The sequence below is a fragment of the Saccoglossus kowalevskii genome, chromosome 20 (genome assembly GCF_978046115.1).
Source record: "Saccoglossus kowalevskii chromosome 20, keSacKowa6.1, whole genome shotgun sequence".
Taxonomy (NCBI): Eukaryota; Metazoa; Hemichordata; class Enteropneusta; family Harrimaniidae; genus Saccoglossus; species Saccoglossus kowalevskii.
Genome location: NC_140660.1, coordinates 31,903,918 through 31,918,052, shown reverse-complemented (window position 1 = coordinate 31,918,052; position 14,135 = coordinate 31,903,918). Strand labels below are relative to the sequence as shown.

General features: G+C 33.6%; 1 protein-coding gene across 2 annotated transcripts in view; it reads right to left on the bottom strand.

Moving 5' to 3' along the window:
- Positions 1 to 14,135, bottom strand: part of LOC144357902 (serine/threonine-protein kinase DCLK1-like) — a 79,276-nt gene that overhangs the window by 40,408 nt on the left and 24,733 nt on the right. Inside the window, exon 1 of one of the 2 annotated variants that reach the window (XM_085494533.1) lies at positions 334 to 638. The exons of the other annotated variant lie outside the window; for it this stretch is intronic. Within the exon in view, the coding sequence (XP_085350659.1) occupies positions 334 to 577 (244 nt within the window). The 5' untranslated portion in view covers positions 578 to 638. Of the gene's footprint in view, positions 1 to 333; positions 639 to 14,135 lie in introns of those variants that run through there. 2 annotated transcript variants of the gene reach the window in all.

The following is a 14,135-nucleotide window of genomic DNA, read 5'->3' as shown; positions in this document are numbered from 1 at the left end:
TACAGGGATTGACTTTAAAGACATTTCAGAAAGGGTAAACAATATCTATCTATTCTTTTTAAAGATCATGGATTGTTCAATGCATTTCAAAAGTACCGGTATATTTCAAAATGCAGACACACACCAAAAAGTATGTTGTATAGGGTTAATGTATGGAGAGGCACAACAACTTACAGTGAACAGTTTTTAGTAAGTTTATTGTGTTTCCATTGACATTTTAGACACACACCAAAAGTACAATGTCTAGAGACTATTTTGAGGAAGAGACTACAGCATGTTTATGGTTTATAAATGCTGTACACAGGTTTTGGGTTTGAAAAAAGTTTAACTTACTTTTTCTTCCCCAGATGTACCTACGCTGTGTTGGATTGTATCGCCAATTATGTAGTGGGGGCAGAAATAAGACAGGTTCATATGGACTGCCACAGCCATCAGGACCTCCTCGACCATAAGAACTTTCTCGGCCACCACCTCCTTCTGCAAAGTCATCGTCCTCAGGTATTCGAAAATTCACAAATGGTCTACGCCTTTTTGGAAGGTATACACCCTGCCGTCGTGTTGTCTTAGAAGCAGACATCGTCCAAAACTTATCACCATTACGAATCCATGAAGTTTAACTGTCTTGCATGCTGTTATTATCTCTATAGCACTAACAATAGACTGTTAAATGCAAATTAGGGTTGTCACTCAAGCAACCAATAACAATAGAGATCACCTGATGACCTCATCTATTGTTATATGAATTCCATTCCAAAATAACAATAGTGTTTGAGAGGACTATTCAAACACTATGTGTTGATGATCTCAATGTCTTTTCCTTTCACTTGTATGAAATACTAATTTTAGAATCAACAAATTTGACTTTAGACAAGACCACTATTACTGAGAAAATAAGACGTCATTAGACTGATAAGTACAAGTACCATTCAAGTCCACCTCTAAAGGCTTACAATAAATTTCAGATTTATTTAATTTTGCATTTAAATTCACATTGTAGATTACAAATATTATTGTACTATGAATTGTTTAATTGGGCTTGACTGTTTGTGAATCTATTCAGTGTTGCTAAGGCAATGGTAAAACCCATGGAACTAGTTTAGACCTAAGAACCAGATTAGATGTGAGATCAGGGAACCATATTAGATATGATATCAGGGAACCAGATTAGATGTGAGATCAGGGAACCAGATTAGATGTCAGATCAGAAAACCAGATTAGATGTGAAATCAGGGAACCACAGATGTCAGATCAGGAAACCAGATTAGATGTGAGATCAGGGAACCACATTAGATGTCAGATCAGGGAACCAGATTAGAGGTGAGGTCAGGGGATCAATTTAGATGTGAGATCAGGGAACCAGATTAGATGTCAGATCAGGGAACCAGATTAGATGTGAGAACAGGGGATCAATTTAGATGTGAGATCAGGGAACCAGATTAGATGTGAGATCAGGGAACCAGTTTAGATGTGAGATCAGAGAACCATATTAGATGTCAGATCAGCGAACCAGTTTAGATGTGAGATCAGGGAACCATATTAGATGTTAGATCAAAGAACCAGATTAGATGTGATACCAGGGAACCACTTTAGATGTCAGATCAGGGAACCAGATTAGGTGTCAGATCAGGAAACCATAATAGATGTCAGATCAGGGAACCAGTTTAGATGTGAGATCAGGGAACCAGATTAGATGTCAGATCAGCGAACCAGTTTAGATGTGAGATCAGAGAACCATATTAGATGTCAAATCAGGGAACCAGATTAGATGTGATACCATGGAACCACTTTAGATGTGAGATCAGGGAACCAGATTAGATGTGAGATCAGGGAACCAGTTTAGATGTGAGATCAGGGAACCACATTGGATGTGAGATCAGGGAACCATATTAGATGTCAGATCAGGGAACCAGATTAGATGTCAGATCAGGGAACCAGATTAGATGTCAGATCAGGGAACCAGATTAGATGTCAGATCAGGAAACCAGATTAGAGGTGAGGTCAGGGGATCAATTTAGATGTGATATCAGGGAACCACATTAGATGTCAGATCAGAGAACCAGATTAGATGTGAGGTCAGGGGATCAATTTAGATGTGATATCAGGGAACCACATTAGATGTCAGATCAGGGAACCAGATTCGATGTGAAGTCAGGGGATCAATTTAGATGTGATATCAGGGAACCACATTAGATGTCAGATCAGGGAACCAGATTAGATGTCAGATCAGGGAACCAGATTCAATGTGAAGTCAGGGGATCAATTTAGATGTGATATCAGGGAACCAGATAAGATGTCAGATCAGGGAACCAGATTAGATGTGAGAACAGGGAAACAGAATAGATGACAGATCAGGGAACCAGATTAGATGTGAGATCAGGGAACCAGATAAGATGTCAGATCAGGGAACCAGATTAGATGTGAGGCCAGGGAAACAGTTCAGATGTGAGGCAAGTAAAACCAGTTTAGATGTTTGTCCAGTGAACACATTAAATACAATACGATACAAGCTTAACTTAACCTTTAGCTAGCTGGCTTAAAGCTCAGTTCAGCTTGCCTTTAAAAACTGTTTCAATATCTGAATTGTACAGAGTAATATGTCTCATATCAGTAACATTGATAAATACTACAAAGAATATGTTGAAATTATTGAGGACATTGACACTCACTTTAAATATTTAAGTTTTTATGAAAAGGCAAAAACCATCCTATAGCCAGCTTGGACTTTACTATACACAGTGATGGCATGCATGTACACAATAAATAAATCTCCAAAATCCATCACAGATATGACGCAGAGAATGATAACGACCCTCACAGATATTTTCATTGTTGACCGTTTATAAAACGGAGAGAATGATAACGACCCTCACAGATATTTTCATTGTTGACCATTTATAAAACGCAGAGAATGATAACGACCTGTGAGGTTATCAACAAAAGGTCTATTTTGTATTATGTCTGAGCAATTAACCAAACACAATATAATCCTAGTTTCCATGACAATAATTAGATAAACTGTCAATACATTAGTTTGTGTTACCGAAAGAATATGATATAATAGCTCAATGGTCTAAAATAAATAATAAACAAACAAACAATTGATTGAAAATATTGTCAAACAAAGAATTAAAACGTGAGTAGAAAAACTGTTTTTAAGTTGTATTTTTTTAATAGTTCGACTCCTATTGGCACAATTAAGATAGATTCGTTTGTCATTGAATTTTTACCCCTTAAGTTATTTATAATTTAATGATTCAGTGAACATCAAATGATACTTTTATTAGAATTGTCACCATCAGTTCCAAATTCACAAAATAGTCCTGTTTATAGTCTGCACTTTCCTTCAGAAGATTGGAACAAAAATAACTACATTTTTGGAGCAAAAACCGAGAAAGTTTTGTGGTGAAAAGGTTAAAAAATCTCCTGCTGAAGCCTCAATAGATACAATGTAGCGAATGGAAAACACCAAAGCCAGCAAGCAATGTGAGTCTAACAATTTGATTTAAAAATTCATTTTTTTAATGGTTTGTTTTGCTTATTATGATTATTGTTTGGGGTTTAACTTGCTGTTATCAAGTTTTTTTTTAATGTCATAACTGGATTGCAAAAAAAAAATAATAGTAACAAGTAAAACCCAAATAAGCTTTAAATAAACAAAAATGTAAATAAAAACAGCTGATACAGCTGATTGCCCAATTTTGGGTAAGGAACCAATTCCATGCCTTATGTATGCTGATGATATACACATGTAGTCATTCTATCAAAGACTAAATTTGGACTACAAAACTCCCTTTTTAAATAACAAAACTATTGTAAAAGCTGGAAATTAAATGTGCGTGTAAAGAAATAAAAAATTCTGATTATGAACAAAAAAATTGATAATTCAGAGAGTTTCTATATTGATAATAAAAAGATACAGATTGACAATCAATTACCATATTTAGGAATCAATTTTAACTCAAATAGTAACTTCAAAACCTGCATTAAATCATTGACTCTGAAAGCACAAAAAAACTACTTTTCAATTAGACAACAATTCAATATTTATGCCAATACCCAAATTAACACACTATGTTATTTATTTGACATTGACAGCATGGTAAAACCAGTTTGTATATACGGGAGTGAAATATGGGGTGCCTATACCATCAACAATTTCTAACACAAAGGGACACTCAAATCAATCACAAATGACAATTTGGAATATGAAAAACTACATTTAAAATTCTGCAAGAATACATTAGGAGTCCACAGTATGATCAAGGTGTAACTTGAGTTAAATGAGTTAAGTTGTGGTTGACTGCTACATGTATAAGCAAGTTTTTAGTAAAATAGTCACTCACGCAGACGGGCCCCTGGGTACAGTGGCTTTAGGTTCCCTTTTGAATCAGTGACAAATTCCCCCTGGGTACAGTGGCTTTGGCTTTCTCCATTGAATTTGTGGCTCACTCACCCAGGGGCTGGTAGCTTTGGCTCCCCCACTGAATTTGTGACACATTCACCGACTGGGACAGTAGTTTTGGTTTCCCCCACTGAATTTGTAGCACACTCATCACCCAAAGGATAGTGGATTTGGTCTCCCCTTATTAAGTTTCTGGTATATTCGCCAAGGGTATTGTTCAACAGGCAGTCTGAAGTTCTAGTTATATACTTAATGTCAGTATTGAAAGAGGATGGTTGGAACAAAAGCAGATGACAAAGCCGGCCACAATGTATATTTTTACACAGTCCACACGAACTGAATATCACAGATTTGTTCTGAACATTGTTGAATGTGTAACCTCAGGACATGCTCACTGTAATAATAATAATGTGATACTAGTGTTTACAAAGTATGGGTGTGTATAAATTAAAAAACACTGCCATGTGATCGCTTTTGTTAATTTAGTCCATATTAATTTGGATTGAAAATTCTTCATCATAATATCATCTGCTGTATGTGCTCTGGGTCAATTTAAAAACAGCACACAACTTAAATACACACATGTATTGAGATAAATACATCAGTTCTCCCACAAAACTGCCTGCTACTCTCAATGACATGAAATACTAAAGGAGGCCAATACGAATACTGATATCCAACCAAATTGGCAGAATTTATGAATGTAAGATTGTGCTATACAACTTTAAAAGAGCTATGTTACACAGCAACAAAATTAATTAAGTTGGTCTGAGAAAACTTGTTATCGAGTTGATATGTACATACCTCATAATATTGAAACTTTGCTCTGTTTTCTCGCCTTCATAACACACCCTAACATTGTAAAGAATTAGTCATGTAGCCAAGAGGGTTGTCTGCAGTAAATCAAACTAATTAACACATACATGTAACTCACATTAAATACAATAGGTAGTCTACCAACACAGTTACCTCAACTTGAATAATATACATTGCCATTTATTGGCGATACAATGCTTTGTGTCTATTAACATATACATGTACATGTACAATGTATGGTCTCTAAGAAAGCAAAGGTGATCTAAATTTACTCACTCTGGTTTACCACAAAATTGGAAAGTTTAAAAAGTTACTAAGGTCCACATGCTTACTTGCATCATGTGATACAGTACAATACATTGAATATCCTTGATATCCAGCCTTCTTCATAGATACTAAAAATATGGTTTATTTGATAGCTAGGTGAATTCTTGTTGTTATATAACTGTTCAGAATGGGAAAATATTAAAAGATCTCACTATATACATAATTATCAGTTTCCAACTTTTCCAATCCCAGATTCATCTTGGCAACACACAGAACTAATTTTCGTAATGTTTTCATAGAACACTTATAAATGTGTAAAAATCTGTTGATAGATTTACTTCCAAAGTTATAAAATGTTTCCAATGTGTTCCTAAAACCATAAAAATAATGATTTCTCTCAAATTCTGCAAATTCTTCTGTGTGGCAATAAATTTAGTGTTAATTGTTGGTAAGATCAAATAAAAAAATGTTGTAAAATGCTTTTCAAGATAAAAGTAGGTAGGTAAAGATTTTTTGATTTTTTTTGTAGTTAAAGCTGTGTTTCATATTTTTTTTTTGCAGATATGAGTGTCATGTTTACAATTGTTTACATAAACATAGCACTGTGTACATATTGAGAATCCTCTATATACATGTATGCGGCAACCAATCATATTTATGGTGAGGACTTGCTGGCCAAATAGACCAAAATATACATGTTTACTCTTTTGATCTGAAACAATAAGAATTGTGTATGCACACATACAGGGGCCATATACTTGGTTGAGCAGTGGAACAACTATGAAAAACTGGTTGTCCATGTCTGAATGTAGTTGTCTAACAATTTTTATTGAATTTTAATCTAAACAAAAAATTACTGGTCTACCAACATGTATCTGGGCATAAGTAGGAATATTTAAAACTGAAAATTTGTTCAGCAATACTGCACTGGACAACATTGCATATAAATAAATGGGTAATTAGTTTGAAAATTTGCTTGTCCCATGGGGGGAAAAGGTTGTCCGGGACAACCAAACAATGACCAATTTCAAACCCTGTCATGTAGGACTACATAAAGGTTGAATAATTTTTTCAGTTTCCATCTGGCAAGTTTCATCACTATATGGTTAGGCTGCATATGGTGAAAATGGTTGTCAAGGAGACTGCCAAGATTCTAAATCTTTGAATAACAAATATGCAAATGAAAGAGTCACAAGTTAGAATGTACTTATTTCAAATTATGATGGTTCACTGAGTTGTGTTTTTTAGAATTAATGTATGCTATAACAGCAAACTCAAAGGATGCCCTGGCAACGGTATTTGACCTTTAACCTTTGATTTGATAGGTCAAGAAGGTGTAGGATTATTTTTTTTTTTGTAAATGTATTTGACAAACTTGTATCATTCAATCAAATGTCTGGTTTTGTTATTTTTATATTTGTGGATAGTTCACCTAAGTTCTCAAGAAACCTGATTATGTTTTATTTTTACAAAAAAATAAACTAATACTGCATTTACAAAAGATAAAATAATATTTACATTATTCTTTCAAATGGAGTGTCTAAAAAATATCCATAAATTGAGAAGATAATATTTATAAAAATATCATGGTTTAATTGTTATTAGCACATTCTAAACCAGATAAGAGGAAATGACTACAATGTCAATATGACAGCCTTTGCATGAAGTAGGTCATGTGGTCACCAGTTTTATTTGAAATAAAAAAAAATTGGATCTGCTTTTCTTATTTTTCATGAATTCTACTAATACATGTATTTTATTGATTGTTTTTATAGTAATGAGTTTATATGGGGTGTGTGCCTTGTAATATTCAAAACTGTGATTTATATGGGGTGTGTGTCTTGTAATATTCAAAACTGTGATCTATATGGGGTGTGTGTCTTGTAATATTCAAAACTGTGATCTATATGGGGTGTGTGTCTTGTAATATTCAAAACTGTGATCTATATGGGGTGTGTGTCTTGTAATATTCAAAACTGTGATCTATATGGGGTGTGTGTCTTGTAATATTCAAAACTGATTTATATGGGGTGTGTGTCTTGTAATATTCAAAACTGTGATCTATATGGGGTGTGTGTCTTGTAATATTCAAAACTGTGATTTATATGGGGTGTGTGTCTTGTAATATTCAAAACTGTGATTTATATGGGGTGTGTGTCTTGTAATATTCAAAACTGTGATCTATATGGGGTGTGTGTCTTGTAATATTCAAAACTGTGATCTATATGGGGTGTGTGTCTTGTAATATTCAAAACTGATTTATATGGGGTGTGTGTCTTGTAATATTCAAAACTGTGATCTATATGGGGTGTGTGTCTTGTAATATTCAAAACTGTGATTTATATGGGGTGTGTGTCTTGTAATATTCAAAACTGTGATTTATATGGGGTGTGTGTCTTGTAATATTCAAAACTGTGATCTATATGGGGTGTGTGTCTTGTAATATTCAAAACTGATTTATATGGGGTGTGTGCCTTGTAATATTCAAAACTGTGATTTATATGGGGTGTGTGTCTTGTAATATTCAAAACTGTGATTTATATGGGGTGTGTGTCTTGTAATATTCAAAACTGTGATCTATATGGGGTGTGTGTCTTGTAATATTCAAAACTGTGATTTATATGGGGTGTGTGTCTTGTAATATTCAAAACTGTGATTTATATGGGGTGTGTGTCTTGTAATATTCAAAACTGTGATCTATATGGGGTGTGTGTCTTGTAATATTCAAAACTGATTTATATGGGGTGTGTGCCTTGTAATATTCAAAACTGTGATTTATATGGGGTGTGTGTCTTGTAATATTCAAAACTGTGATTTATATGGGGTGTGTGTCTTGTAATATTCAAAACTGTGATCTATATGGGGTGTGTGTCTTGTAATATTCAAAACTGATTTATATGGGGTGTGTGCCTTGTAATATTCAAAACTGTGATTTATATGGGGTGTGTGTCTTGTAATATTCAAAACTGTGATTTATATGGGGTGTGTGTCTTGTAATATTCAAAACTGTGATTTATATGGGGTGTGTGTCTTGTAATATTCAAAACTGTGATTTATATGGGGTGTGTGTCTTGTAATATTCAAAACTGTGATTTATATGGGGTGTGTGTCTTGTAATATTCAAAACTGTGATTTATATGGGGTGTGTGTCTTGTAATATTCAAAACTGTGATTTATATGGGGTGTGTGTCTTGTAATATTCAAAACTGATTTATATGGGGTGTGTGTCTTGTAATATTCAAAACTGATTTATATGGGGTGTGTGTCTTGTAATATTCAAAACTGTGATCTATATGGGGTGTGTGTCTTGTAATATTCAAAACTGTGATTTATATGGGGTGTGTGTCTTGTAATATTCAAAACTGTGATTTATATGGGGTGTGTGTCTTGTAATATTCAAAACTGTGATCTATATGGGGTGTGTGTCTTGTAATATTCAAAACTGTGATCTATATGGGGTGTGTGTCTTGTAATATTCAAAACTGTGATCTATATGGGGTGTGTGTCTTGTAATATTCAAAACTGATTTATATGGGGTGTGTGTCTTGTAATATTCAAAACTGTGATCTATATGGGGTGTGTGTCTTGTAATATTCAAAACTGTGATTTATATGGGGTGTGTGTCTTGTAATATTCAAAACTGTGATTTATATGGGGTGTGTGTCTTGTAATATTCAAAACTGTGATCTATATGGGGTGTGTGTCTTGTAATATTCAAAACTGATTTATATGGGGTGTGTGCCTTGTAATATTCAAAACTGTGATTTATATGGGGTGTGTGTCTTGTAATATTCAAAACTGTGATTTATATGGGGTGTGTGTCTTGTAATATTCAAAACTGTGATCTATATGGGGTGTGTGTCTTGTAATATTCAAAACTGATTTATATGGGGTGTGTGCCTTGTAATATTCAAAACTGTGATTTATATGGGGTGTGTGTCTTGTAATATTCAAAACTGTGATTTATATGGGGTGTGTGTCTTGTAATATTCAAAACTGTGATTTATATGGGGTGTGTGTCTTGTAATATTCAAAACTGTGATTTATATGGGGTGTGTGTCTTGTAATATTCAAAACTGTGATTTATATGGGGTGTGTGTCTTGTAATATTCAAAACTGTGATTTATATGGGGTGTGTGTCTTGTAATATTCAAAACTGTAATTTATATGGGGCGTGTGTCTTGTAATATTCAAAACTGTGATTTATATGGGGTGTGTGCCTTGTAATATTCAAAACTGTGATTTATATGGGGCGTGTGTCTTGTAATATTCAAAACTGTGATTTATATGGGGTGTGTGCCTTGTAATATTCAAAACTGTGATTTATATGGGGTGTGTGTCTTGTAATATTCAAAACTGTGATTTATATGGGGTGTGTGTCTTGTAATATTCAAAACTGTGATTTATATGGGGTGTGTGTCTTGTAATATTCAAAACTGTGATTTATATGGGGTGTGTGTCTTGTAATATTCAAAACTGTGATTTATATGGGGTGTGTGTCTTGTAATATTCAAAACTGTGATTTATGTGGGGTGTGTGTCTTGTAATATTCAAAACTGTGATTTATGTGGGGTGTGTGTCTTGTAATATTCAAAACTGTGATTTATATGGGGTGTGTGTCTTGTAATATTCAAAATTGTGATTTATATGGGGTGTGTGTCTTGTAATATTCAAAACTGTGATTTATATGGGGTGTGTGTCTTGTAATATTCAAAACTGTGATTTATATGGGGTGTGTGTCTTGTAATATTCAAAACTGATTTATATGGGGTGTGTGTCTTGTAATATTCAAAACTGATTTATATGGGGTGTATGTCTTGTAATATTCAAAACTGTGATCTATATGGGGTGTGTGTCTTGTAATATTCAAAACTGTGATTTATATGGGGTGTATGTGTTTTGTAATATTCAAAACTGTGATTTATATGGGGTGTGTGTCTTGTAATATTCAAAACTGTGATTTATATGGGGTGTGTGTCTTGTAATATTCAAAACTGTGATTTATATGGGGTGTGTGTCTTGTAATATTCAAAACTGTGATTTATATGGGGTGTGTGTCTTGTAATATTCAAAACTGTAATTTATATGGGGTGTGTGTCTTGTAATATTCAAAACTGATTTATATGGGGTGTGTGTCTTGTAATATTCAAAACTGTGATTTATATGGGGCGTGTGTCTTGTAATATTCAAAACTGTGATTTATATGGGGTGTGTGCCTTGTAATATTCAAAACTGTGATTTATATGGGGTGTGTGTCTTGTAATATTCAAAACTGTGATTTATATGGGGTGTGTGTCTTGTAATATTCAAAACTGTGATTTATATGGGGTGTGTGTCTTGTAATATTCAAAACTGTGATTTATATGGGGTGTGTGTCTTGTAATATTCAAAACTGTGATTTATATGGGGTGTGTGTCTTGTAATATTCAAAACTGTGATTTATATGGGGTGTGTGTCTTGTAATATTCAAAACTGTGATTTATATGGGGTGTGTGTCTTGTAATATTCAAAACTGTGATTTATATGGGGTGTGTGTCTTGTAATATTCAAAACTGTGATTTATATGGGGTGTGTGTCTTGTAATATTCAAAACTGATTTATATGGGGTGTGTGTCTTGTAATATTCAAAACTGATTTATATGGGGTGTGTGTCTTGTAATATTCAAAACTGTGATCTATATGGGGTGTGTGTCTTGTAATATTCAAAACTGTGATTTATATGGGGTGTGTGTCTTGTAATATTCAAAACTGTGATTTATATGGGGTGTGTGTCTTGTAATATTCAAAACTGTGATCTATATGGGGTGTGTGTCTTGTAATATTCAAAACTGTGATCTATATGGGGTGTGTGTCTTGTAATATTCAAAACTGTGATCTATATGGGGTGTGTGTCTTGTAATATTCAAAACTGATTTATATGGGGTGTGTGTCTTGTAATATTCAAAACTGTGATCTATATGGGGTGTGTGTCTTGTAATATTCAAAACTGTGATTTATATGGGGTGTGTGTCTTGTAATATTCAAAACTGTGATTTATATGGGGTGTGTGTCTTGTAATATTCAAAACTGTGATCTATATGGGGTGTGTGTCTTGTAATATTCAAAACTGATTTATATGGGGTGTGTGCCTTGTAATATTCAAAACTGTGATTTATATGGGGTGTGTGTCTTGTAATATTCAAAACTGTGATTTATATGGGGTGTGTGTCTTGTAATATTCAAAACTGTGATCTATATGGGGTGTGTGTCTTGTAATATTCAAAACTGATTTATATGGGGTGTGTGCCTTGTAATATTCAAAACTGTGATTTATATGGGGTGTGTGTCTTGTAATATTCAAAACTGTGATTTATATGGGGTGTGTGTCTTGTAATATTCAAAACTGTGATTTATATGGGGTGTGTGTCTTGTAATATTCAAAACTGTGATTTATATGGGGTGTGTGTCTTGTAATATTCAAAACTGTGATTTATATGGGGTGTGTGTCTTGTAATATTCAAAACTGTGATTTATATGGGGTGTGTGTCTTGTAATATTCAAAACTGTAATTTATATGGGGTGTGTGTCTTGTAATATTCAAAACTGATTTATATGGGGTGTGTGTCTTGTAATATTCAAAACTGTGATTTATATGGGGCGTGTGTCTTGTAATATTCAAAACTGTGATTTATATGGGGTGTGTGCCTTGTAATATTCAAAACTGTGATTTATATGGGGTGTGTGTCTTGTAATATTCAAAACTGTGATTTATATGGGGTGTGTGTCTTGTAATATTCAAAACTGTGATTTATATGGGGTGTGTGTCTTGTAATATTCAAAACTGTGATTTATATGGGGTGTGTGTCTTGTAATATTCAAAACTGTGATTTATATGGGGTGTGTGTCTTGTAATATTCAAAACTGTGATTTATGTGGGGTGTGTGTCTTGTAATATTCAAAACTGTGATTTATGTGGGGTGTGTGTCTTGTAATATTCAAAACTGTGATTTATATGGGGTGTGTGTCTTGTAATATTCAAAATTGTGATTTATATGGGGTGTGTGTCTTGTAATATTCAAAACTGTGATTTATATGGGGTGTGTGTCTTGTAATATTCAAAACTGTGATTTATATGGGGTGTGTGTCTTGTAATATTCAAAACTGTGATTTATATGGGGTGTGTGTCTTGTAATATTCAAAACTGATTTATATGGGGTGTGTGTCTTGTAATATTCAAAACTGATTTATATGGGGTGTATGTCTTGTAATATTCAAAACTGTGATCTATATGGGGTGTGTGTCTTGTAATATTCAAAACTGTGATTTATATGGGGTGTGTGTCTTGTAATATTCAAAACTGTGATTTATATGGGGTGTGTGTCTTGTAATATTCAAAACTGTGATTTATATGGGGTGTGTGTCTTGTAATATTCAAAACTGTGATTTATATGGGGTGTGTGTCTTGTAATATTCAAAACTGTGATTTATATGGGGTGTGTGTCTTGTAATATTCAAAACTGTAATTTATATGGGGTGTGTGTCTTGTAATATTCAAAACTGATTTATATGGGGTGTGTGTCTTGTAATATTCAAAACTGTGATTTATATGGGGCGTGTGTCTTGTAATATTCAAAACTGTGATTTATATGGGGTGTGTGCCTTGTAATATTCAAAACTGTGATTTATATGGGGTGTGTGTCTTGTAATATTCAAAACTGTGATTTATATGGGGTGTGTGTCTTGTAATATTCAAAACTGTGATTTATATGGGGTGTGTGTCTTGTAATATTCAAAACTGTGATTTATATGGGGTGTGTGTCTTGTAATATTCAAAACTGTGATTTATATGGGGTGTGTGTCTTGTAATATTCAAAACTGTGATTTATGTGGGGTGTGTGTCTTGTAATATTCAAAACTGTGATTTATGTGGGGTGTGTGTCTTGTAATATTCAAAACTGTGATTTATATGGGGTGTGTGTCTTGTAATATTCAAAATTGTGATTTATATGGGGTGTGTGTCTTGTAATATTCAAAACTGTGATTTATATGGGGTGTGTGTCTTGTAATATTCAAAACTGTGATTTATATGGGGTGTGTGTCTTGTAATATTCAAAACTGTGATTTATATGGGGTGTGTGTCTTGTAATATTCAAAACTGTGATTTATATGGGGTGTGTGTCTTGTAATATTCAAAACTGTGATTTATATGGGGTGTGTGTCTTGTAATATTCAAAACTGTGATTTATATGGGGTGTGTGTCTTGTAATATTCAAAACTGTGATTTATGTGGCCAACTGAAAGGAAAGTTTTGGATAAAAAGTACAACACTGTGAGTAATACAATCACTAAACAAGATCCACTAACAAAAACTACTGTATTTGAAGGCAATGGTAAAATATAGAAGGTAGATAATAAATCTTAGTTTTAGAGTAAATATAATAGAAGAGAGTCATCCCTAGAGGTCAGACAACAATACCCATTACCAACAACCATTCATAACAGCTATTCACAACAAAATTTTAATTATAATTGATTCTAGACAAATGTTAGAATATAAGGCTAAATAAAACAATTAGCATGATAATCCTACCCTACCTAAAATTCATTGTCTTCCCATTGCGGCTAAACATAAATTGTCACAAATTAGCATGATAATCCTACTCTACCTAAA